General features: G+C 39.8%; 1 protein-coding gene across 1 annotated transcript in view; it reads left to right on the top strand.

Moving 5' to 3' along the window:
* The first annotated feature begins 7936 nt into the window (after window positions 1-7936).
* LOC143986737 (extracellular calcium-sensing receptor-like) overlaps window positions 7937-24994 on the top strand; it is a 41019-nt gene continuing 23961 nt past the window's right edge. Inside the window, exons 1-3 of the mRNA XM_077485145.1 lie at window positions 7937-8181; window positions 8681-8966; window positions 23717-24517. Of these exons, the coding sequence (XP_077341271.1) occupies window positions 7958-8181; window positions 8681-8966; window positions 23717-24517 (1311 nt within the window). The 5' untranslated portion in view covers window positions 7937-7957. The remainder of the gene's footprint in view (window positions 8182-8680; window positions 8967-23716; window positions 24518-24994) is intronic.

The raw sequence follows: 24994 nt of genomic DNA, 5'->3' as shown, positions 1-24994 counted from the left end.
GGTTCCCCTTAATATCCATCTTAGACCTGAAGGGCCTGGTAATTGAATTTAGGGGAACCCCCACGCTTTTTTTTTTTTATCAATGAATGAATGAATTGTCGGCTAATACAGAGAACACTCATTGAGTGTTCTCTGTATTACGGGGAGCCGACAAAATAGCCGCAAGTGATTTTAAAAGACTTTTTTTTCCTGCACAAATTACACTTTGTGCAGGGACAGTTCTAAGCACCAGAAACATGCGCCCCCTTCACAGGCATACTATAGATACCCCCAGCTACGAAATTTAAAGGAATATTACACTTTTATTGTTTCACTTTAATCATTATTTAAATCACTGCTCCTGAAAAAACGGCCGTTTTTAAAACTTTTTTTTGCATTGATTCATGTCCCCTGGGGCAGGACCCAGGTCCCCAAACACTTTTTAGGACAGTAACCTGCATATTACCCTTTAAAATTAGCACTTTAGATTTCTCCCATAGACTTGTATAGGGTGTTCCGGCTTTTCGAATTTGCTGCAAACAGCCCAAATTGTTCACTGTTCACTGAACATGAGTTCGACTCGAACTCGAAGCTCATCCCTACTGTTCGCATGTTCTGCTGCAAACTGAGCCGGGGGGTGTTCAGCTCATCCCTAGTTATAACCATTGTTAATCCATGTTATGCTTGCCTAGTTATCAACCATACTGAGTGACAATATATTAAAGCATTTGTTACCCTAAAAAAATTAAATAAAAAAAAGATCCTGTTCCTTTAAAGAATGTTATACAGCACAGTGCTTGTGCTCTATAATTTGGCCCCCTGTAACACCTGAAACACCTAGCTGATCCTGCCAGTTTCTACTCTCATCTTTTTAAACTAACCACTGTTTATCATGGCTGCTGAGCCCTGACAACATGGTTAGTTTACGTGCCTCCTTCATCTGCTGTATCTCCTGTCCTCCTCTGTCCTCTCTCCCCCCTCGCTACCTGCCTCTTAGCTCCGTGTCCATGTCTGCCCCTCCCCTCCTGTTGCTAAAATTACAGTTCAAAAATCACACTATCCTCTCTGTTTAATAATGTAATCTGCCCTGTGTCTATGTTTTATAAAAAAATTAAGCTATGTACCTCATTTCAGAGCGCCCCTCAGTGCTCACATGAACGGCTACCTCTCTTCTCCTCCCCTCCTGACTGACCTCAGCGGGGGATCCTCGGCCCCGCCCGCTGCAGCTGTCAGAGAGGGAGAAAAGAAAGGATCTGTGAGTGTCGAGCAGTGCTCTGAAATTAGGTATATAGCTGCATTTTTTTTTATAAAACACAGACACGGGGCAGATTACATTAATAAAGAGAGAGGATAGTGTGACTTGTGAACTATGGGTTAACAACCACTTTAGGTTTGCCTTTACTTCCTGGTTTGGTATCTGTTTTCTTTTATATAGCAGTACTACTGGGTACTAAGTATTAATTTTTAAGTGATTTCCTGTGATATTGTATGTTTGTACACTTAACCTGGTGTGTCTGAGGTTCTTGAGATGGTCGACGGGAAGAACAGAGGAACCATCCTGTCCAGCAGCTCTTACAAGGGTAGCACTACATTATTCATGTAAAATCTTTATCCCAAATAGAAAAAAAAACTGTTGCTGTAACTGCTTAATTATTACCTGGAGTTTGGTTTCAATTTGTTAGTGTATCTAATTCTGCTAGTACATTTAACAACTCCCCACCCTCCCCCCCTCACCTCCGACTGACAATGCTGCTGTCCGAGGGTTCCCCCCTTTCCCCCTGTGCTCCTTCATCTAGAATGGGGGCACTCTAATACAGGAGGTGTGTTACAGAAGGAAATAAACCAGAAAAAGAAAAGAATGCAGCCACCACATCTAACGGTTGATAAGTTGTAATATATACAGCTGCACTTAATTTTTTTGGGAAACATTTTTGTACTTGTTGTTTTCTGTTATGCACTTTTGTTTGTACAAGATGACAATGCTATATACATCAATACAAATAATAATGATACCGTAATAATAAATACCAGTATTTATGAATTTCTTATAGATTTAGCCACCCAAGAATACATTACAGTAAAAGTACAGTAGGCAGCTTTTTTTGTTTTTTTAATACAAAAAAGCATAGCATTTAGAGTCAAATACGAGCTTCTAAGGAACTGCAAGTTATTCATCTCTTACTGTATCTTGTTATATTTAGTCTCTCCAGGGCAGTTCTAGGCAACAAGTAATACCTAAAACAAATGCAATCCTCAAAACTTTTTGTACCAAAGTCAAAACTGTGCTAAAGTCAAAACTTCATGAAAGAGTCAGACTGAGCAGGGATTTTTGCAAAGACTAATGCCCTGTACACACGGTTGGACATTCCGACCACAAAATCCATCAGATTTTTTTCCGACGGATTTTGTCTGAAACTTGTGTTGCATACACACGGTCACACAAAGTTGGCAGAAAATCTGATCGTTCCAAACGAGGTGACGTCCAAAACGTACGACGGGACTACATAGAGGCCAGTAGCCAATATATTTCGTCCTCAAATTTATTCTGAGCATGCTTTCCACTTTGTGAGTCGGAATTCTATACACACGATCGTAAAAAGTCAGATCGGATTTTGTTGTCGGAAAATTTTAGGTCCTGCTCTCAAAATTTTTCCATCGGAAATTCCGACGGAAAAAGCTCGCTAGAGCCCATGATCGGATTTTCCAACAACATAATCCGATCGGACTTTTCCTGTCGGAATTTCCAACCGTGTGTACAAGGAATCAGATATTAGAATCCCTGGTCTGATTAATCACATTCCCAAAATGATAGGTCAAGTATTGTCAGGTAATTTAACACAGTGGAGTGGCTTCATGTTCTTGAGCAACACCAGAATAAAACTGAAAGCACAGGTATTATTGTCTCTGAATTGCCTATTGCGTATACTGTCCTTGGTAGATATGGCTGTGCACACACTTTCAATGAATTTTAAAAAAAGAGTTTGTGACATGTGATGTAACCCCCATGCTGATGGAAAGGAGCCGGGGAAGGACAAACAATGATGCTGTGCCCCATGATGCCCCATGTCATCCTTATCAACCAATAATGTCATTGGTTGGTAGGGTGCTGGTGGCTAGAACTTTAAATGAAAACATGTGACTTTGTGTATTTAAAAGGAAGGCTTGGCATATATAAAACTTTTGGACAACTTTTAGGTATTTTTCCAAGGCACTCCTGAAGAGACCTAAAGGCACCCCAGGATGCCTGGGCACCCTGGTTGAAAAAAGCTGCTCTAGAAGACAATTGTCTGTCTATGGCTAGCTTATCAGTTTTACAGAAAGTTTGTTTTGTCTAATATGAAATCTCAAGCTTTGTTGTAATAATCAAATTTTCTTCTTAGACCTCAGGTGTCCCAATTTTTTTTTTTACAAACATGGCTGTGTTGGCTATGGGAAGCAGATAGATTTTAGCTACCATTTTCTACAGCAAGATATAAATTGTAAAACAACATCTAATTGATTGCTATCGGCAACACACATAGTTTTCTCTTTTTAGACACTTTTGATATACGACACACTATGTGAAGTAAACAAGAATAGTAGATAATTTGATCTTTAGATCTGATACTTAGCAAATTGTCAGAACACCTGAGCATCAATTTTACTTACACCGATGCAAATAATCAAGCTTGAACCTTTAGGGGATTGTGTATGTTTAACTGCCAGGAAATGAATTTGGTACAGTAACTTGAAGTGAATGCTGATTAGAGTCCTCAGTGAATTCATGTGAAACAGGGTAACTTTCATAGCACAGTGCTGCTGGGTTTTCCTGCACAGCTGCTTATCAGTGGGTCAGTGTGGGCTGAGGGAAATCTGTGCTAATATCAAGGGAAAGAAAAAGGATAAAATATCAATTACTAAAAATACACTGCTGTGTGTGGAATTTTTTTATGTCTTCATAGAGCTAAATTACCAATTGCTGTCAATTTATCTAAGAAATACAGTTACCGTATTTTTCCATGTATAAGACGCTACTTTATCCTTAAATTGTTAGACTGAAATTCGAGCAGCGTCTTATACAAGGTCAGTCAGCCTGGGAGAGAGCCGCGCGGGTGCGTAGATGGTCATAGCTTGTTAACGGCTTCCTCCAATCACGAGCCGTATGTTAGTGAGGTCAGCTGGAGATAGAGGAGGAGGTGGAGAGTGCGCAGATGCGATCCCATTCGACGTGGAGACTGCGCAGGTGCAGAGAGCGGAGCGTTTGAGCCCAAGATGTCACAGAATAATAAAAGTAAGAGACTGTCTTATTCTGCAAGATTCAAACTCAGTGTAGTTAGCTATGCAAAAGAGCATGGGAATAGAGCTGCAGAGAGACAGTTGACTGTGACTCAGAAGACAGCAGTGATGCAAAAGAAGTTGAAGAGATTCTGTCTGGAACTAGTGATGAAGAAGAGAACATTGATGCAACAGAGGTTGAATAAAGTGATATGATGCATAATATACTGGTATGTAAACGTTAATTACTAAATAAAACTGTGTTCTGTTTTACCTGTTTAAAATATGGATTTCTTAATTCTGGGTTGCAAAAGTGGGGGGCGTCTTATACATGGGGGTGTCTTATAAACGGAAAAATACGGTATATTGCTAGAGTCCTATGTCAATATATTAGTTACACCATTGTTGGTAAACGGTAAAGGCTAAGCCCACTTTGTAGACCAGGTTTCATGTTACACCTATATTTAAGGTGTAACATTAAGCATAGTGCATGCATCCCCAAAACCCTCCTTTACCTGAATGGCAGGATGGTTCTATGTCAATTTGATGTGTCTGTGTGTGGCTCCATCCTCAAAGCCATGTCAACAAGGTTCAGTATCACTCACTGAATTTGCTACCAGTCCCATCTGCCACCATGTGCTGAGATCGCCCCTTCCAATTCAAGCCATAGTTTGGCCATACCTCCAGGCTTCTAAACAGCAGATCTGTACCACCATATGGACCATTGGCTGGCAGAGTATGTTGCAAAAGCCTTGTACTGTACCTGCAACACACTGATCATGAATTCAAAGCTCTACATGCTTACAAAAAATTAGTAAATAAAAAAATATTCAGGAGCTGCATGTAGTACTTTGTGAAAAAGATAGACTAAGCTAACACCTGAAAAAAAGTATCAATTAATTATAAAATAAATCGCTATTTAAAAAAAATATATATATTTAGGATATCCTTACCATTGTAGTGGATTCATATCTTTCCAATAGTGCCCTTAGTGTTCTCCTTCTGCCCAACATTACCTTAAATTCTAGCAGTTTTTCCTTCCGGTTTACCAAAACCATATAGTACAAGGGCCTGTCTGATTGCATACAAATTGAAACTCCTAAGGTTTGATCTCATATTAAAAGGTTTTGGTAAATCGAAAGGAAAAACTCAGTAGAAAAACTGATAGTTGGTATGGGACTTTCGAGTTCTGATGCCTGACAATATATTTAGAGTCCACATTGCAGCTCTGAGAACCAGCACTCTTCTCTGCTCTCTGATGCTTCCTGTATGTGGGCAGGCAGCATCCTGGTGTTTAATGCAGGACTGCTGGTCCTACATTGTACGTGATGATGGTAGAACACTTCAACCAGTCAAGCAGCAAATAGGAGTAACTTCAGAGACCAGTCACATAACTGAGGATAAAACTCAAGGAACCAAGGATTAAGAAAAAATAGTTAAACTTATACCTATGTCCCTAGATAAATTGAGAGGGAGAGGGCACTAACTAAGGTTATTTTTTTTTTTACCTGCCCAATGCAATTTTTTTGTTACCCCTATGCACCAGTGAAAGTTTAATCTTTTCCCATTGAACAACAATGCACGTTCAATGTTTTCCCACTGAACCTTAATAAATGTTTAATCTTTTTCATGGCTAGTTTAATATTAAATACCACAATAACCAGATTTTTTTCCTACTAATTACTGATGCCAGTTTAATCTCTGTCAAGATCGATAGAACTGCTATCAGCCCATCCCCACATACCAGGTCCTAGGTGTAATCCTGGACTCTGAAATATCCTTTCAGCCCCATGTCCAATCACTGTCCAATCTTGCCACCTCAACCTCTGCAACATATCAGGAATATGCCCCTTCCTAACCAATGGCACCACACAGCTCCTAGTTCACTCCCTGGTCATCTCTCGCCTCAACTACTGCAACTCAGTTCCTCATGGGATTACCTTAACGTAGGCTATCCATCATCCTTCAGTCCAACATGACTGCTGCTGCCAGGCTCATCCACCTTAACAACCATTGTCTGCTATGCCTCTCTACCAATCCGTCCACTGGCTTCTATACATCCAACAAATTAAGTTCAAAATACTAAAAACATTTTACAAAGTCATCCACAACTCTGCCTCAGCTACATCACTGACCTAGTCTCAAAATACCAACCAAATCATTCTCTTCATTCCTCCCAAGACCTCTTGCTCTCTAGTTCCCTTGTCGCCTCCTCCCATGCTCACCTACAGGACCTTTCCCGAGCCTCTCCTATCCTATGAAACTCCTTACCCCAATCTGTCCGACTATATTTTACTCTGTTTGCTTTTAGACAATCCCTGAAAACCCTTCTCTTCAGAGAAGCCTATTCTCCCTAACAACATTACTTTTATTTTCTCCATTAGATCATCCCCAAGTTATTAACTTTTTTATCTCTTGACCCTCTTGCCTAGATTGTAAGCTCTAACGAGCAGAGCTTCGTAAACTGTTGGTGTTATATAAATCCTGTGTATATATATATATATATATATATATATATACAATTATTATTTGTCCTTCTATTTATTATATCTACAACTCACTGGCCACACTAACACACCATCAGTTGTAGATTTGAAAATTATTCCTGGGTTCCCTCAAGACCTGCATATTTTTTCATGGGTTCCTCTAGGGTAAAAAGGTAGAGAAGAGCTATATTAGCCAGTTAAAGAATATCTTGCACCTGAATAGCTAAGTCAGTTAATTTAATCCTAGTACACACTGCTAGGTTTTTTTTGTTAAAAAAAAAACAAAAAACTGACAGCTCAGGTCAGAGCCGCTGTATTAACAATCTAAACTTAGTATAGTACAGCAATCTCTCCTGCTGTGCTATTTTGTTCTGACAGAAAGACCCCCCCCCCCAGAACACTCCAGAAATTGGCTGAGAGCACTGATCGGAAGCCAGTCGGCAGACCTTTTTTGGTCATGAGCCTTCAACAGAAGGTGAACAAATTCTGTCAAACCGGCTGCCATAAACACGGGCTGAGTGTCGGTCGGTTTCTATTGAACAGGCCAATGCTAGCCGAATATCGGCCATGTGTACTAGGCTTTAGTGTGCTCATTACTTTGTTACCAACCATATCAAAGTGGCACTATATAAATCTGCCTATACTAACTGTTCAGTGCCAATTTTCATTGAAATGCTACTCGGTACTAAGTATTACTTTCAGTGTTTTTCTGTGATAATGCATGCTTTGTACACTCAACCTAGTGTGTCAGAGGGGTTGAAGTCCTTAAAGATTGAGGTAAAGAAGAAAGGACCCATTCCTACCAATGGCGCTACACATTTGAGTATGCTTAGAAGTATGAGAATGTTATTCATACATAATAAACAAAAAAAGAAGACTACAAACACTTGCTTCAACTGCACAGTACTGATTTATTGCAGCATGCTAAAAACCAAATACACAACTGATCATATTGTATTTCTATCTATCTATCCCCGTGGCACCAAGCGTAAATGAACAAGTGGTGTCTTGGTTACAGGTAAAATGTGATTTACAGAACACTTAACACACCTTTAATATTAGGATTCATTTAATTTTTGAAAAGCCTGCAGGGAATTTCTTTATTTTCATTAGCCATTCTCAGAAGAGATGCTGGTATTTCCCAGCTGTATTTTTTTTTCTATAAAAAGTAAGCGCTGAGCATAAAAAGAACTTTCGCTTGTGATCTGTTAGGAGGATGATGGGCACCGCTTGTCAGAATGAATTTCAAGCAGGTATTGTTAGGGCTGAGGTTTCTTTTTTTAATAAGGACACTAGCTGAAAAGGAAATTCATCCAAGCTGCATACTAGATGGACATTTTGACCTGACAGCTGTAATTAGGAAGGGAGATGTGAATATAGGGGGAATATTTTCTGCAAACTATGTGGAATCTCATCCAGATTTATCATTCAGGAATGACCCAGAAAAACTACAGTGTTCAGGGTAAGTACTGAGATCTTATGTATATATAATAAAGATTATAATCATTAATAGTTATAAAGATTAAAGCATAACTGCACAGCACATCAATCCAGTGTCTGCACAGATTCACAGTGAAATAAGCATATATTACAATGAAAGTGTACAAATGAGTCTAAGAATGATGACATACTATTTTACTGACTTACTGACTTCTCTCTTCACTAGTCAGGGATATGTCTGATAATCCACTCCTCCCCACTGACCACCAAATTTGGTGGGCAGCCTCACTGGCCACTAAGAAAAGTGACCTGGGTTTGGGGAATCCCAGGGTGCACTGGTCTTAACTTGTGGTCATCTGGAGATGCCTGCTCAAAGGTTTCAGGGGTCACTTAACCAGGTAAATGAGTGTGTATTGCACTTTACAGTCAGTAAAAAAATCAAACTACCTGCAACAGTAAATGTTCTTTCTACACAATATTATAGAATAGAATGCAATATTCTAAATATGGTTTCTTTACAGGTTTAGTGTTGCAGATTTCCAGGCTGTACAAACTATGATTTTCACAATTGAAGAAATAAACAAAAGTGATACGTTGCTTCCCAATATTACTGTGGGCTACAAAATATATGATGCATGTTATACCCACTTCCAGGCAACGCGGGCAGCTGTGTTATTGACCACTGGTGTTGGAGACCAGCACATAACCTGTGACAAATTTCCATTAGTACCTGTGATAGTCGGAGGCTGCTGGTCTACCCAGTCAATTGCTGTGACAAGAGTGGTGGGGCTTTTCAGAATTCCAGTGGTAATATATTAATGTTATGTTTTTTTTAATATCTATTTATTATGCATTTTCCAATACACATAATTCACATAGTTTTATTACAGTTATGGTCAGGTATTTACTAAATTTGCATTTAGGTCAAAGTTACACACTATATTGCAAAAAAAGAGCAGGGTTTAATTAAAAGTTGTATATTGTTCTAAAACAAGTAACAGCTGTATCAATAAACATAACCAATACCACATTTACTTTCTTTTCTGATATTTGGAGAATATTTCCTATCCATTTAGCAGCACTTTGCAATCTGAAGCGCAGGGTTTATGGACCCTACACTTCAATAACAACTTACAGTATATAGTTAAATATCAGTAGTTTAGTGATTAGTGAAGTAGGTATGGCCACTAATGCCCCGTACACACGAGCGGACTTTTCAACATCCAAAGTCCGTCAGACCGAGTCCGTCAGACTATCCGTCGCGTGTGTGGGCTGCAACGGACTTTAGCTTCGCAAAAGTCTGACGGACTTTAGAAATGAAGCATGCTTCAAATTTTCCCGACGGAACTCCGCCGGACCCGGTCCCCTTCGAAAAATCCGCTCGTGTGTATGCTACTCCGACGGACTAAAACCGACGCTAGGGCAGCTATTGGCTACTGGCTATGAACTTCCTTATTCGAGTCGGGTCGTACGTCATCACGTTCGAATCCGTCGGAGTTTAGTGTGATCGTGTGTGGCCAAGTCCGTTCGGCCGAAAAGTCTGTCAGAACTCCGTCGGAACTCCGGCGGAACTCCTTTGGAAGTCTGTCGGACATAAGTCCTCTCGTGTGTACGGGGCATAAGAGTATAATAAACAATATACTCTAATGCCCCGTACACACGGTCGGATTTTCTGACGGGAAATGTTCAATGTGAGCTTGTTGTCGGAAAGTCTGACCATGTGTATGCTCCATCGAACATTTGCTGCCGGAATTTCTACACACAAATGTTTGAGAGGAGGTTCTCAAATTTTCTGACAACAAAACTTTGTTGTCGGAAAGTCCGATCATGTGTACACAAGTCCGCACACAAATGTCCACGTATGCTCAGAATCAAGTATGAGACAGAAGCTAGCGTTTGTAATGGAGATAGCACATTTGCCATGCTGCAAATTTGGAAATCTTTCAATGCAGTGGATTCTCTTCTTCTTTATAATGCTAGAATATTGAAGTTGCTTTGCTTCTGATATTCACACAGAGTTCTGACAAACTCGTGATCTCATGAATAATCTTTGTTTTTGTTTTTTTGTCTTTTTATCAAGATCTCCAGAAAAATCTTTTATTTTTATTTTTTATAGTGATCTCATTTTTTTGTTTTATTATTTCTCCAGAATAATCTTTTTTTTATATATAGTGATCTCCATAATATTGTATTTCATTTTGTGTGTCAAGTTACCACTTTATTATCTTGTATTTTTTTTTACCTCAAATAGGTTGGTTGGTGTTGGTGCCCCTTTAGTATTTGATACAACAAAAATTGAAAATGTATTAGGGGTCCTAAAAAAATAAAGAGGAAGGCAATGCTGGAGAAACAGTTGGAATTGGTGAATCCTTTGTACCCCAGGGCAGACATCAATTATTTGACAGGCCAAATTGGTAACCAATTTTATAGGGACCACAATACGATCCAGAACTCTGAGAGATCGGGAGCAGCAGCAGATGACATATATGTCCCAAGGCGTGGTCTTACAACAGCCTGTGTCTTTTGCCAGACCACACCAAACCCAGGCCATCACTCTCCTTTCACACTTTTTTCCAGGCTGCTGTGGTGGTTTGGGTGGCTGTGGTGGTGGTGGTGGTGTTGCTGGAGGTGGTAGTGGTGTTGCTGGGGATGGTGGAGGAGTTTGGTCCAACTCACACACATGGCTTGTATTTGTGAGTTGGCCCCTCATCCCCTTGTTTAGAGCCTCAAGTTTTACCTCCTCACAGTAAAAACTTTGGCCCTCCTCCATTCCTTACAGTTTACCGGCCCTCACACAGCCAAAGGACTCAGGCCACCAGGGGTTGTTGTGGGGACCGCAGTAGCCTGCTGAACCAAAGTAGTCGCTGACTCCTCCAGATTTCTCACCTTCCTCGTCTTTTTTGTTGGAAGGCGGAGGGGAGGACCTGGGATTCGGTCAGGCTACATTCCATGGCCACCTCCTGACTGAGACTTTTCATGGCCTCCTCCTGGCTGAGACTTTCCTGTATATGAAAATGGGACATAGTTTTAGTTTTTTGGTCATCAAGCTCACACAATTTTAAGCTCATGACTGTTGCAAAGTGAATGTTAAAAAATAGAAAAGACTATCCTTCTGACCCCAGCGTTTTTCATTCTTGTCCCAATCATTTTGGCTACTACTGTCTATTGATATGTAAACCACTTTGTTAAATCAGAAATTAGTGATCAATAACATCTAGGTAACATCATTCAATTTTTGACAAGAAATATGTTGAACAATGCTATACCTGGCTCAAGCTGGGCTCCTCCACATCTTCTTCCTGTGTGGAATGCCCAGGTTGGACTTCTAATGCCTCATCTGATGTGGAAGGAAGTGTGGAAGGAAGTATAGATAGTGATGGCCTGAGTTCTGTCTGGTCTGACAAAAAACGTAGTCTGTCGTAGTACCACAGCCTGGGGACATAAACGTCATCTGCTGCCGTTCCTGATCTCATGGAATCCTGGAACGTTTTGTGCTCTCTATTATATGTGCTCCTCAGGCCACCAATTTTGGCCTTAAAATAGTTGATGTCTGCTGTGGAATACACAGGCTTTACCATTTCCAACAGTTGCACCAGCACTGCCTAGCTCTTTAGCTTGTTGGAGTAGTCACTGTTTTTGACTTGCCAGAGACATGGCAGCTCCCTGTATTTGTCTATAAAGTTTGGCAGGAAGTCCTGTTCAGTAAATGTATAAATTTTCTCTACACAACACAAGACAAACCCTGTCAGGCTAAACTCTCCTAATCTTGTCCCAATATAGGCCTCAATCTATAAACAGTAGTATAGACCACTAACCACTGATGCTCCAAGTTAAAATTGTACCTTTGTTTGCACGATTGGCGTTTATGCCACTCCATCCTCCGCTCATAGATCGTACGTACGATGCACGCGTGTTATGCTTTATATACACTGCGCATGTGTGAAACTCCGCCCCTGAAATTCTTTCTAGAGTATTCCCCGCCCCTTCTCTTTCAGCACAGGCTGACTATGATGGGAAGCATGGACCGTACCCAAACCCAAATGTGAGAAATGCCAATATCATGACTAAAGTTGTAAGAAGTCTTCACAGGAATTTTGGGGTACGACGATCCAAGGAGCAATTGAGGAAATGCTGGTCAGACCTGAAATTGAGGGAGCATGATCAGTACAGAAGGATCAGGAAACTGCTTCTAAAAAGTAAGTATTTGTCCTGTGTTCCTTTTATTATAATCACTTCCATGCTGCTCCATGTGCTTTTCTTTACTGTTGTACAGTTTAAAATGGCAAGTTTGAGGTTCATGGGCACAGTAATCGTTCGCATTAAACATTGTTCATTCACCCACTAATACAATATTTTTTGGCAGATGCAGGTTAACTACATTTGTTCATGCCTATTTGTATGAAAAGAAGTTTAGTATATTGTTGTCTAGATGTGTTTGTAATATAATGAAATGCAAACTTAATTCAGTGTAGGAGAGGACACTCAGCAGCTGTTTACACATCTGGATATAGGAGCACTAGTGTGGGACACCAGAACACACTTTTTATGGTGTCCCACGCAGGTGCTCCAGTGGATACTAGGGGTCTCGCCATGTGTGAAACTTTAACAAAACAGGTAAGTATTCAGCTTTGGAAAGGGAAAAAATAATGTCTTTAGCTTGGAACTCTTCCAAAAGAGACAATTTGAGGACACTTCCAAGCAATGTTTCATATTAATATTTCTTGCCTCAAATATCTGTGTGCTAGGTATACCTTTTTTGTATTCACATAGGGGAGAAAAGAATCGGGACATCTGAGGACACCAGGAACCCAACACATCCTGAAGAAGGGGAAATCACCAAACATCATGAAGATGTGGATTCCCAGGTACATTTAGTGGGCAAAATAGTGACCACAACAGGTCAGTGTCTGAGACCACAGCTTCAGGTAATAGATGTATGCCTGCATATTTAAAATACATGGTGTGTATTTTTTTTTTTAGGTGATGTGGATGTTGTGGAAGAAGAAACTCCCTTCAACAGTGCAAGTGCACAGATCCTGATTAGCGAAATCATGGTGTGCAATCGTGAATTAGAGAAGGTCGAGCAAAGCATCAATGATGTTGAAAAACAACTCACCAACATCATTGATATTTAGCCAAAATATAACCAAAAAACAAAAGTAAATGTTGTTATTTGCTAAGTTTTATCAAAATTTTAAAGTAATTTAAAAGCCAAATTTTGAATATGCTCACAGGTTGTCTACATGTGCTATCAGCCATCATGGGATATGAATGTATGCATTTTGTTGGTGCAACTCCTTCCTCTCATCTACTTTAGTTGCGAGGAAGGGGTTGCACCCACAAAATGCGTACATTGATATCCCATGATGGCAGATAGCACCTGTGTGTCTTTTTCAAAATAGATGTAGGGAAAAGACACACATTTTAGGCAAGGGATCATGATGAAAATCCACATTTTCAAGTCCCAATTTGTGTGCATCTTCAAAATTTGGCTTTTACACCAACATCACCCCATCTGATGAAGGCAAAATCAACACAGCTTTGACATACTAATGTCTCATATTGCCTTTACTTTTTTTAAAGTTGAACTTTGCAGGTTTCTGAGTTGTGGATGTTCTGGTTTTAAAAATGCCTATTTAGCCACAAAAAGGCTATATACTGTCATACATACATACATGTTATACACCAAAGATGTTAATTTGTTTAAAAAAAAACTTTTATAATGCACATGTGAATGTGCTTTGAGTAAAACAATGTATACTCAACAATGTGCGGCTTCTTCTTTCAATGCTCAATACCAGTATTTTTTTTTAAGTTGGTCTAGTTACAGTGCTAATGGGTGTTATTTACTAAAGGAAAATCCACTTTGCAGTTCAAGTGCACTTGTACTGCAAAGTGGATTTGCCCTTAGTAAATAACCCCCACAGTGCTCTAAAATTTGTCTCAGGCCATTTTGGGGACTGCAAACAATTAATGGAGTTTAAAAGGATGATTATTTTTATCATGCATGCATTACATACATTACGAACAAAAAAATTGTGTGTGTGTAGCAGACCCATAGCACAACATAATAGTTAGCTGAAGAAGAGATTGTCAACTTATGTATTAAATAGGTTATGTTTGCACTATTGAAGAAAATGCCCAAAAAAAGGCCATTGGAGAACCTAGAAGTCAGTTAAAAGAAACACAAACAGTATATCAAAAGAAATATGAGTTCAGTTTATAAAAAATGTATTTGCCATAGTTTTTACACTGTATCTGGCATATCAATTGCCCCCCTACCCGCAAAGTACTACATATAGCTTTGCCATACTGTGCGGGCAAGCCAGGATGGCCAGCTTCAAGTGCCGTCAGATTTGAGTCCAGTGAGCTAGCCTCAGTCACAAGTGAGGCCACATAGTTGGCTGCATTTTTGTGTAAAAAATTGGTCAAAATCAGCATGAAAGAACAATGTGATTTTGTATATATTCCGCCATATTGATTGCAGTGAGGAATAGGCGGAATCGGCTGGCTATTATGCCAAAGGCATGTTCAACCACTCTTCTGGCTCTGGCCAGCCAGTAATTAAAAACCCTCTGGCCCAGGGTGAGGGTCCTCCTAGGGAATGGCTGCATAAGATTGTCCCCCAGAGCAAATGGTTCATCTGCTACGAAGATGAATGGGAGTCCCACCACATTGTCTTCTGGAGGTGGCAGCCCAAAGCTGCCATTCTGGAGCTGTCTGTAAAACTCTGCCTGGGTGATGACTTCACCATCGTTTTTCCCCACATCCACATACAAAACTCGTAAGTTGCCGACACCACCGCCAACAACACGATAATACTATACCCCTTATAATTATAATAGTATGATACCAAGTTGGGGGGCAGAATGATGTGGACATGTTTCCCATCTATTGCCCCACCGCAGTTGGGAAAGTCCCAGTGCTGGACAAACTGGGAAGCCACAGTCTGCCATTCCTGTGGGTTTGGAGGAAACTGTGGACTCAAACAAAAAAAATTTGTACTTTTGCACATAACATTGCAAGCAGCTTAGACACAAACATAAGTATAACATTTATTGAAATAAGTATTTAAACACAAAAATATAAGGTCCACTTATCAGATTCCTCCTCCCCTCTGATGGCCCATTGTAAAAATTTTAGGCGGGGGGAGATTTTTTGGACAGGTATCTATATGTTGGCAGCTTCCTTTATTTTTTCTTTTTAGGTAGCGCTACATAATATTTTTATTATAATTCTTTGGACAGGTAACCGTCTCCACTTTATTGCAAGCTGAATGCATAAATAATGTGTGTTACTTTGGCCAGCCCCTCCTTACTTACACTATTGGCAGCGCACTGGACAGGTAAGACATGTCATAATCCAAAAATATGAATACACACTTTACAAATTGAAGCACATTTTTACATTCTGCAATTACCTATCAAGATAATAGGAGAAAGTATTCAGGCAAGCAATTGCACTACATGCTTTGGTGAATTCATCCATAAATATGAACACAAAAGAGGGAGGTATAGTGTGTATGGGTTTGGCAAAGTCAGCAGATAGAGTATTGTATCAGTTGACTTAGCGGGTTGGGGGGAGGGGAGTTCCAAATGAGTTTTGGCCCCCAAAAAAGAATCTTATACTCTGCCTGAATTTAAGGACAAAAATAACATTTGTACACATTTTAGGGGGTGTTTAGGGTAAGCACTACAATGGAGCTGACAATATACATTGTTAAGTGACTAGGCTAGGTGTGTATGGGCCCAGGATAGCATGCTGGGGAGGTTAGTGAAGGAAAATATGCATGAAGGACAAAAAAGGAGCATTAAAAGTTTACAGCATGCATGAGCACACAGAGGACACTCACAGCATATTACAATCATGGTAATTATGGAATGATGAAATAAATAGAATACATTAGCAAACATTAAATACATAGAATGTCATGTTAAAGCATAAAATGTACCTTAATAAGGTCCTTCTGCAGGACCTGAATTATGGCAGAACAGGTCTCTGGAATAATGATTCCCAGAGCCTGGGGGGAGAGTCCAGTTGTGAACTTGATGTCCTGGAGACTTGTCCCTGTCGCCAAGTACCACAAGGTGGCCATGAGCCTCTGCTTGGGAGTCATGGCTTTCCGCATGTAGGTGTACTGCTTCATAATATAAGGGGACAGCAAAGCCAACAGATGGTGAAAAACGGGGTCCATGATTTGGAGATAATTCTTGAAATCATCAGGATTTTTCCCTGGATCTCCCACAACAAAGGCTTTGTCTGAGAAATGGTCATGCTGAAGCAAAAAATTATTCGTCTATTAACTCCTCCTCGCCCTGTTCGTGGACTGGACTTGGGTCAAAGCAAGAACTCCAACACCAAGCCCAAGCACAGTATGAACTCTACAATGAGTACATACCCGCAACATGGCTTGAAAATGGTCGGCTGGTCAGAATGAACTAACAGAACGCACTGAAAATCAGAAAGGACCTGAGAAGAATGATCTCAAAGTCAGAAATGAGCGGACAAAAACATTCCTAAAAACAGAAGCGAACTATAAATAGAATGCACTGAAAAACAGAAATGAACTGACAACACTGAACTGAAGAACAGATAAGAATCCACAAGCACAAACTGAAAAGCAGAAACAAACTGAAAAGCGCAAATCTTCTCTCACCAAACTTCTACTAACACGAGATAAACATGAGATTAGCAAAAGGAGCCCAAAGGGTGGCACACTGGCTATTGAACTTCTTTTTTATAGTCCCGTTGTATGTGTTGTACGTCACCGTACAGAATTTTGGGCCAACATTTGTCTGATCGTGTGTATGCAAGACAAGTTTGAGCCAATATCCTTCGGAAAAAAATCCACAGTTTTGTCTTTGGAAAATCTCATTGTGTGTACGCGGCATTAGAGTTATAGGCACATGTGATGGCCAAACCCCCTTGGCCCAGCACTCACTAAGCTGTCTGTTCATACTGCAATAATATTTTGTAGTTTTCATGATATGTGTCATGTCATATAGCATAGAGCTTTATGTGTGTCTCCAAGTCATCAATCTCTGGACCAGGATCTGATATTGATGTGATGGCCTTACTGAAAATATTTGAGATCTGCTTGAGCTATATCAAGCTATATGACTTGAGCTGGGAGCAATACTTTGCTGTGTTAGGCCGCGTACACACACGGGGACTGTTCGCCCAACTTTGTCCGCTGAACAGTGTTTCAGCGGACAGTCCGCTCGTGTGTGGGCTTCAGCGGACAGTGTCAGCGGACAGTCTGACGAACAAAGTTTTTCGGAAATTCCGTAAAACTGTCCGCTGAAACTTGGTTTGAGCGGACAGTCCGCCCGTGTGTAGGCTTGTTCGTCAAACTAAGTTCCGCGCATGCTCAGAAAGGATTTACACGGCGAAGGTTGCATTGCAGTGTATAGGACGTCGTATTTCTAGTCCCGTCGTACGTGCCGTTCATGTCATCGCACAAGTTTCAGCGGACTGTTCGTTCGTCGTGTGTGGCCAAGTCCGTCCATGCTAATTTTGAGCGGACTGTCCGCTCAAACTGTTTGACGAACAAAGTTGGGCGAACAGTCCCCGCGTGTGTACGCGGCCTTAGAGTTTTGCATTTGTTTGAAGAATAAACTTATGGATGTATATGTGACTGCAGCTAATTGTGTATTCAGTGTGGGAACTATAAAAAATGTTAAGGAGTCACAAATAAAAAAGAGAGAAGTTATGATAATTAGCACACATACTAAAGCGAAAAGAAAATAAATCATCCACAGACAATTTGCTGCAATATAGATGCAAGTAAGAAATCCACCTGAAAGATAACCAACTCATTATTTGTTATTTTCTATTGACTGCCTTGAGATTTTCTTGAGAAACGAAAACATATTTTCTAAGGCAGATGCATGATTTTTGTAAATAATGTTCTGTACAGCAAGGAAAGGATCTAACAGCCTCACAATTAATTTGCAGGCTCTCATATTACCAATGATTTGACGCCAATAAGCAAGCTCAGTGTAATGCCAATTGCCTGGAATCCCCTTACGAACAGGGACTTTGTCAAGTATTATACATTTATTGAATACAACATGATCCTAAATTTTTCCCTGCTGACATGCCATTGCTTAAAATGTCAACCCCAAGGTGCCATTCACACCTGAGCATGGTGCTTTCAGGCAGAAAGTCGTGCGATTTTACATACATTTTGACGCATTTTTGCCACGATTTTGTACAGGTCAAAATCTCGCCAATGTAAAAAGCAGAAAAACTCCTGTAATCTGCCTAAATAAAAAGTTCCAGAACTTGTTTGAGCTTCAGACGTTTTGTGGCTTCTGGCTTCAAGCATTTTGGAGTGGAGATGTGAACCATCTCCATAGGGAATAATTGATTTTTTTCCCCTTTAGCGTCTTGTAGCCTCAGGCTTCAAGCTATAAAATGCTCAGGTGTGAATAGGGCCTAACAATGGACTTCTCTTTTTCGTTCCCTTTTAGTCTGTTAAACAGGGGCAGACTGGCTCACTGGAGAACCAGAGGAATGTCTGGTGGATCCCTAGTATATTGCTTAAAACAAGTTAAAAATACCTAGTGGAGGTATGACATTATTGACCAATTTCTATCTCTCATTTCTACCTGTAATTCTTGTCAATGCCATGTCTGCCTCTCTGCATCAATTGTTCCACCCTCAGGGCCACCAGCCATGAGAAAAAAATCCACTGAGAGAGTACAACATTGGAGGTAGTGTTATTTAGGATTACAAAAGAAAAAGATTTGGGGGTGCTTATTTCAGATGATTGCAAAATGAGCAAACAATGTGACCAGGCAGTGGGAAAAGCAAATAGAATTCTAGGATGCATCACTAGAGGGATCACCAGTAGGAAGAAGGAGGTCCTGATTCCCTTATATAAATCTTTAGTGAGACCTCATTTAGAATACAGTGTCCAGATCTGGATACCTCACTTACAGAAAGATATTAATAATATAGCACAAGTTCAGAGACAGGTAACAAAAAAGTGTGCGGGGGATAAAAACATACAGAGAGCGACTTTAAGAACTTAATATGTACAGTCTGGAAGAAAGAAGAGACATGATTGAAACCTTTAAATACATCAAGGGGCTGAATAATGTTCAGGAAGACAGTCTTTTCAATATGAAACCAAAATCAAGAACACAGGGACATGACCTCAAACTAACTGGAGGAAGATGCAAAACTAATCTTAAGCCGCGTACACACGGGCGGACTGTCTGGCCAACTTAGTCCGTTGAAACACATTTCAGCGGACAGTCCGCTCGTGTGTGGGCTTCAGCTGACTTTTTCAGCGTGCAGTCTGGCGGACTAAGTATTTCGGAATTTCCGTAATATTGTCCGTCATACTTTGATACAGCGGACAATCCGCTCGTGAGTAGGTTAGTTCGACGGACTAAGTATGGCGCATGCTCAGAAAGGATTTACACGGCGAAAGGTTGCATTGCTGTGTATTGGACTTCCTATTTCTAGTCCCGTCGTACGTGCTGTACACGTCATCGTGCAAACTTTCGACGGACTGTTTGTGCATCCGTGTGTGGTCAAGTCCGTTCATTCGAAAGTAGGACGGACTGTCCGTCGGATTGTCTGACGGACTAAGTTGGCCATACAGTCCGCCCGTGTGTACGCGGCTTCAGATGTATTATTTTACTGAAAGGATAGTTGATTGGAATAAACTACCAACAGAGGAAGTGATACAGTCAACAGTAAACAGCTTAAAGCATGCTTGGGATAGACATAAATCTATAGTCAAACAACGAGGTTAATGATGTGAAAACAAAAACAAAAAACAAACAACTGCCCCCCCCCCAAAAAAAAGACAAAAAAAGGGTAGACTGAGTGGACTACTTAGTCTTTTTATGCCATCACTTTTCTATGTTTCTATGTCTCTACGTAATTTAAATCAACTCACATTGTGCACAGCTACATCAAGTCACTAAATTATTGACAGCTGCTTCCTGGCTGTGACCCACCCTCAGTTTTCCACTGTGCCTGCATTCTGCATTGTTAAGCAGTGACTTAACGTGACGTAAGAAATAAGGATTGATGTCAGAACACCTGAATTTCTACTCTGATCAGCACCCTTTGCAACCCGATTTAAAATCAGCTCATGTAGGCATGCCCTGGAAAGTGCAGGAGACCACTGACTGGCTGTGTGGCCTGGGAGTCTAGAAAGCAAGAGACATGTGGGGTGTCAGCCAGTGGCCATATTCTCTACATAGGTGAACCAGAGAAGCCTATATATCCTCAATAATTGCTTGCCAAAAACTTAACAAACTATGTCCTGGGGCATAGTAATTATAGTATAATTTATTTGGGGGTCAGTCACTCTGTTGTCTAGTTTTGGATTGGTAAGTCTGGGTTTTGTGAGATTTTTACAGCCATCAGAGAAAGTAAATCTCAATAATTGACTCTGATTAAAAATAACAAACTGTATCCTGAGGCACCGTAGGAATAGTATCATTTATTTGGGGTCCAGATGGTTAGTCACTCACTTATGAACTGGTCATTTTGGGATTTGGGTAGACATCTTCTTCATCAAGTGAACCATTAAAGCCTAAAGTAATACCGATAAATAAAAAATAACTGAAGAACTTAACTCTGGGCACTGTGAAACTGCTATTATTTGCTTGGCAGTCATTCACTCAATTCTGAACTGGTCATGCTGGGATCTTTAGCAGGTGAAAAAGGAAAAATTAATATCAATAAATTATTTTTAAAATTATTATTTTTAAAAACGATATTGTGTGAGAATGGTAAAGTCTATTGAGGGGTCACTCACTTGCACGATATAGAACTTTCTAGAAAGGACTTTTTCAGCTACACAGCCAGGAAATGCTTGTAAGAATGTGCCAAAAGCTTTCTCTGCTGACTAAATATGTAATTTACAAACACAGGCACAAAGGGATGGCTGCACATCAAGTAATAAGGAGCATGGAGCTCAACCTGTGGACTGAAAAACAATTAAAATAACTACCATTTGCAATGTTGCAGGCTGACAAGACAATCGAGCTATCCTAGTTTCAAGAATGAGTACAGGGTACAGCCAGGGATCTGTCACTTTACAGCGTTATTGCTACTGACACAAAATGATAGATCCCAAGCCAGTTTGTTTACAAACAGAAGCTGGCTGATGATCTGTATTTTAATGGTGGAATTTTGGGGTTGTTCATGTGAATTTTAAAGGGTTAACTTCACATGCAGCAATAAGTTATTCCTGAGCATGTTATTTAAAACATTTGTGTATTTTAAATGTTGCCCTTTTAGTGTTAGCATTAAAAAAGTTCCATTGAATTGTATTTTATTTAATTGTTTGCACTGGTACAATGTTCCACATGGCAGTACTCAGTTACCTTTGCACTTTTTATTTAAAAATTGCTTGCAAATTAGTCATGAAAAAGGACAGAAAAAAATAGCAAAATTTAGCTCCCATAGGCTTCAGAGTGGATGAGTGAGAGATGTCATATGGTTGGCAGTTGTAAGCAACAGTAAATTCTAATGTATATACCGTATGTATATGCCTTGCAAACTGCAGCACAGTTGGCTGAGGTTTATATTCAGTTCTAAAGAACGCCTCTCTTAAAATGGCATTGATGATTTCGTTGAAAATGAAGAATTCACTACTAAAATCGTACAGCATTTGAGATCTGTCTTACGTGTATTTTTGCACGACTATAATTTGCAGTCTACTTCATATTCAAACCTTTTTTGCAGTATATTAAAGGGATTGTAAAGTCTCATGGTGTTTTACCCTATGCATTCATTAAGGTGAAAAACCTTCTTTGCAGCATCTGCCCCCAGAGCCGTCCCTTTTTCTTACCTGAGCTCATCTGTTCCAGCGACATGCCTGAGCCCAGCAGCTCTAGCCACTGTCTGTCTTCATTGGGTAGATTGATAGCCGCGGTAAGCCATTGGCGCGGTTGCCAAATCCCGCTGTCTCTGTCAATGGATGCAGCAGCAGGACTCGGGAGCGCGCCCACACAAGTGCCCCCATGGAAAGTGGCTCTCCCTGGGTGAAGGAAAGGAGCTAAGAGCGCTGGCAGGGCACCCCAGAAGAAGAGGATTGGTACTTCTTTCTCTCGCATGTACAGTATGTGTCTTGTAAAAGTTACACATTTTAAAAAGCAGCTTAAGATCTATATTTGTTTAGGATCTCCTGGAATCTTTTATTTTACTGAACACAGAGGGGGATATCAGCAGGTTGTTTTGGATGGTATTCTTTATAAATGTGCTGACAATTCTTCTGTTCTACAAAACGTATTTTGAAGCTGAGTACAAAATCTAGATAATCACTCCCCCTAGAGGCTTAAGATATTCCTGTAACATGTCAGCAAACAGTAAAATGAAGGGTAACAAAGCCAGTAATAACTACATCATTACAAAGGTTTTAAAGGTTCACATTTAGCTGAAAAAGTTGTGGGTGCTCTTGAAGAGTGGATAATCCAAAAATTTTAGCTCTTTACCATTAGTCATTATCCTCATCATACTTAGTGACACTCGTTTGATTAAATAATGATCATTGTCATCATATTTAGCAACACTTACTTGATCAATTACTGTGTATCTTGTTTTCCAGTCATCTGTTTCTTCTTTGTAATTCTTTTTTGTAATATACTACACATCTTTGACGTAGTTCACTGAGTAAGAATATACAAAAATCTGTCAGAATCATTTAACTAAATATATTTTCAAGATTGCGTTATAAATACAGTGTGATATATAATTTGTTTGTGTTAGGCAGTGGTATCAAAAATAAAGGCAAAGTCATTGGATGAAGACCCTGGTTGTGTTGTGCTGAAAAATTTGATGGGTTGGCAAAGTGGCCCACCAGACCATACTTTCTTCACTGAGCTTCAGGATCCCAGAACCCACACTCCCATGCCCCCCATGTGTACTGGCAGGATCATCAGGGGAACATTCAAGAAAAAAAGTCTAAACAACAAAAACAAATGTGGCCACTTATATTTTTAATATTGGCTTTAAATACACTTAAAAACTGTTTTTTTATATTAAGGAGTTAGAATACTGGTAAGCTAAATGAACCACAGAGATAGCACCTATTACTATTGCTGTGGTTCTGATGAAGATGGTACTACCTTGTAACACGTAAGCTGTGTGCAATCCCATCTGGTTCCTCCTAACATCCGGTCCAGGTTGCATGTGTCTAGAGACATGGTTCCGAATTGTTGGAGCACTGTTAAGCCTTTTTTAAACGTTTGTGAGTATTACTCTTGTTTTTATTATTTAAATAAATGTTATCTTTGGTAATGAAGAAGGTGTGCCCTCCTTCTCTTTCTATATGTTCCAGCTAATTTATAACAACCATATCAAAAAATAGCACAAAGTTGTAGTTACTGACAACAGCAAGTTTTCAAATTGCATCCTTAAATTTATGGGAAGATTAAACATGAATTCCAATTGCTATGAATAGCAGCTCTCATTTTGTGTCCTTGTTTTTCTTTAGTTTTTAATAAAGCACTCCCCTATTTGTGTACCCTACCACATGATATATTTTCTACATTAGAAAATTTATTGTGCGTTTTGGTTTGCAGATCAGTTACTTTTCTACATGTGCTTGTTTGAGCAATAAGCATGAATATCCAACTTTTCTTCGCACCATACCCAGTGACTTGTTCCAGTCCCGCGCCCTGGCACAACTGGTACAACATTTTAAATGGACATGGATCGGTCTTATAGTGGAAGATAATGACTATGGCCAAAATGCTGGAGGCATATTTAAAGATGAAGCCACAAAACGAGGTCTCTGTGTAGCATTTTACGAAATTATTCCAGCCGTTGTTACTCCTAGCAAGATTTCACAGAGTGTAAGAAAAATCCTCACACATAAAGTGAAGGTTGTGCTTATAATTGCCTCTGAACTTATCGTAGGAATAATTGTCCAGGAAGTTGTTTATGAGAACATATCAGGAATCCAGTGGATTGCTAGTGAGGCCTGGTCCACCTCAAAATATGTATATAATCACCAATTGTTTTCTCATTTTGGAGGGACAATTGGATTCGCCATACGCAGAGGAGACATTACTGGACTGAAAGATTTTCTTGCCAACACACATTTATCTCAGCAGGAAAGTAACCCACTTATTACAAATCTATGGGAATATACATTTAACTGCTCCAATAATAATTCTGTTCACACAGGTAAAGTACCATGTACTGGATTAGAGAATTTAAATGCCTTTGCTTCCCTCTATCTAGATGTGAGCAACTTGCGTACTTCATATAACGTTTACAAAGCAGTTTATGCAGTTGGTCATGGTTTGCACAGCATGATTGAGGTAAATGGATTCAAAGATTTTCTTAAAAGCCAGAGCATCGCTTTGAAGCCTTGGAAGGTAGGTTGAAAATCAGACCAAATTCAGAGAGTGATGATATAGACCTGTATTTTATTAATTAATTATACAATGGTTCGCCCAGTAATGTGATATTTACAGTGTTTACAATGATCAGCTTTTCTTTGACTCCAGTAATCTCCAAAATGTTTACTTTTACCCCATATGCAAATTTATGTTTTTAATAAGATACATGCTAAAAAGTTTGGCCTTAAGATCATTTTAGAAACATAATATTGGAAAATATTAACTCATTTTATCCTAATGCATATGTCAGGGCAAGTACATCTCTGCAATACATGCCCATTTCCTAATGTTTATCCCATTTAACCACTTGAAATCATGCCATTAACTTGATACAGTTTTTTAAAGCCAGCTGCTCAGTAAAAGTGATCAGGTGGCTTTACAGCGACCCTATCACGTTTGTTAAATACTTTCTTCAGCTCTGTGTATACAAAGGAACATGGGGGAGCTCATGTC

The sequence above is a fragment of the Lithobates pipiens genome, unplaced genomic scaffold, assembly GCF_037356315.1.
Source record: "Lithobates pipiens isolate NorthernLeopardFrog02 unplaced genomic scaffold, aLitPip1_a1.2 Scaffold_18, whole genome shotgun sequence".
NCBI lineage: Eukaryota > Metazoa > Chordata > Amphibia > Anura > Ranidae > Lithobates > Lithobates pipiens.
Note: the sequence above shows the minus strand (reverse complement) of the source record. Positions and strands in the feature narration are given on the sequence as shown.